We start from the raw sequence: 1812 nt of genomic DNA on the forward strand, positions 1-1812 counted from the left end.
TCCTGGGATTATTTTGATCCTTATGATGAGTGGTTTATGTCTGTATACTGCTTATTGTCTTCTACTTGTACATAAGCACGATGGTAAAAGAATATTTGTTTGTCTGAATGCATTCAGAAGGGCTGTAACAATGTGCTTACAATCATTTAATGTTTTAGGTGGAGACAAAGGCATAGAAGTAATTCAACTATGTCAAATATATCTTAATAAATGGGCAAAATATATTGCCAAAACTTTTAGTATTGCAGTTCTATTAGGTGCAACTATTACTTATTGGGTATTGATGTCCAATTTTTTGTATAATTCTGTAAATTTTATATATGGTAAGTATAAAATTTTTATTTTTTACTTAATTTAAGGTTTATTATATACTATGGGAAGTGTTATTTATTTTCATTATAGTATTGTGCCCAAGGAAAGCAGTATATAATAACACAAACTCTGCAATTCATAATTATACCTATAACTCTTTGGACCCAATTTGGGACCTATATAAAACAGTTCCCATTTTTCTTGGCTTATTAATATTTCCATTTTTGAATTTTAATAGTGCCACCTTTTTTACAAAATTTAATTCTCTCGGTAATTACAATACATCTGTTTTTTTCTTTTTATAATTATATTGCATGCAAATATCTGCAAAGTTAACATTTGTTTTAGGTCACAACATGATTTTGATCTATAAGTTTATATTTTATTTTATAAAATTATGAAAACTTAATTTATCTCATAGGAACCATGTCAATCATGTATTTGATTATCTTTGTCTTGGTTAAATCATCATCATGGGGCATTAATATGAGTGAGACAGAATGGAAAACAAGTTGGACATTAAAATCTTCATTTCCTGCACTTTCAGGAATGTTAGCACTGTCATTTTTTATCCACAACATTATAATTACCATAATGCAAAACAATCGTGATCAAAGTAAAAATGTAAGTAGTTATTTTTTTCATAGACTCAACTGTGTTACTGAAAAGTTCTATCCTTTGGTTACAGGGAAGAGACCTTTCAATAGCATATCTTCTTGTTACTCTAACTTACATCATAGTGGGTGTAGTATTTTATATTTGCTTCCCATTAAGTAAATCGTGCATTGAAGATGTAAGTAAAATATAAAATAGAATTACAAAATATACTAAGTCCTAGAAGAGAATAGAATATAAAATAAGAGTTGCTTTTCTCTTACAGAATTTATTGAATAATTTTCAAAAGTGGAGTGGCCTAACAGTAGGTGCTCGAATTGTTCTTCTTTTTCAATTATTGACAGTTTATCCATTACTTGCATACATGTTACGTGTTCAGTTGCTTGCATCAATATGTAAAACATTTAACACAGGCTGTGTTATTGTAGTTAATGTTATTTTGGTATCTGTATGTATTCTGTTTGCAGTATTTGTACCATATATTGGTACAATAATACGATATACTGGTGCTTTTAGTGGTTTTATTTATGTATTTACTTTACCAAGTTTATTATATTTAGTAATTTTGAAACAACAACAAAAATTATCAATATTTTCTGCACTTTTGCACATAAGTATACCACTATTTGGATTTTTAAATCTAGTGGCCCAATTTTTTATTACAGAGTCATAAATGTATTCAACTTCAAATTTTAAAAATGCTTCAAAATGTACAATTTTGTTCCTAATATTATAGTACAATCAAAGGACAAATGATTATATGTTATTTGTGAAGAGGAATGTGTGAATGAATATAATCGTGCTAGTATGAATGTAAAATGAGCAAATTGATCTAATATATTAATAGGAATACATAGATGCTAAAATATAAATTATCGATTATTT

The 1812-nt window shown here is 27.5% G+C and overlaps 2 protein-coding genes across 2 annotated transcripts in view; one reads left to right on the plus strand and one right to left on the minus strand.

Moving 5' to 3' along the window:
- Window positions 1-1600, plus strand: part of LOC108576299 (sodium-coupled neutral amino acid transporter 9-like) — a 5517-nt gene extending 3917 nt beyond the window's left edge. Inside the window, exons 4-9 of the mRNA XM_017939260.1 lie at window positions 1-83; window positions 159-323; window positions 382-582; window positions 734-936; window positions 1001-1105; window positions 1193-1600. Of these exons, the coding sequence (XP_017794749.1) occupies window positions 1-83; window positions 159-323; window positions 382-582; window positions 734-936; window positions 1001-1105; window positions 1193-1600 (1165 nt within the window). The remainder of the gene's footprint in view (window positions 84-158; window positions 324-381; window positions 583-733; window positions 937-1000; window positions 1106-1192) is intronic.
- A 129-nt stretch (window positions 1601-1729) lies between these two features.
- Window positions 1730-1812, minus strand: part of LOC108576300 (protein FAM173B) — a 1083-nt gene continuing 1000 nt past the window's right edge. Inside the window, exon 6 of the mRNA XM_017939261.1 lies at window positions 1730-1759. Coding sequence (XP_017794750.1) covers window positions 1730-1759 — 30 coding nt within the window. The remainder of the gene's footprint in view (window positions 1760-1812) is intronic.

The sequence above is a fragment of the Habropoda laboriosa genome, unplaced genomic scaffold (genome assembly GCF_001263275.1).
Source record: "Habropoda laboriosa isolate 0110345459 unplaced genomic scaffold, ASM126327v1 scaffold387, whole genome shotgun sequence".
Classification (NCBI taxonomy): domain Eukaryota; kingdom Metazoa; phylum Arthropoda; class Insecta; order Hymenoptera; family Apidae; genus Habropoda; species Habropoda laboriosa.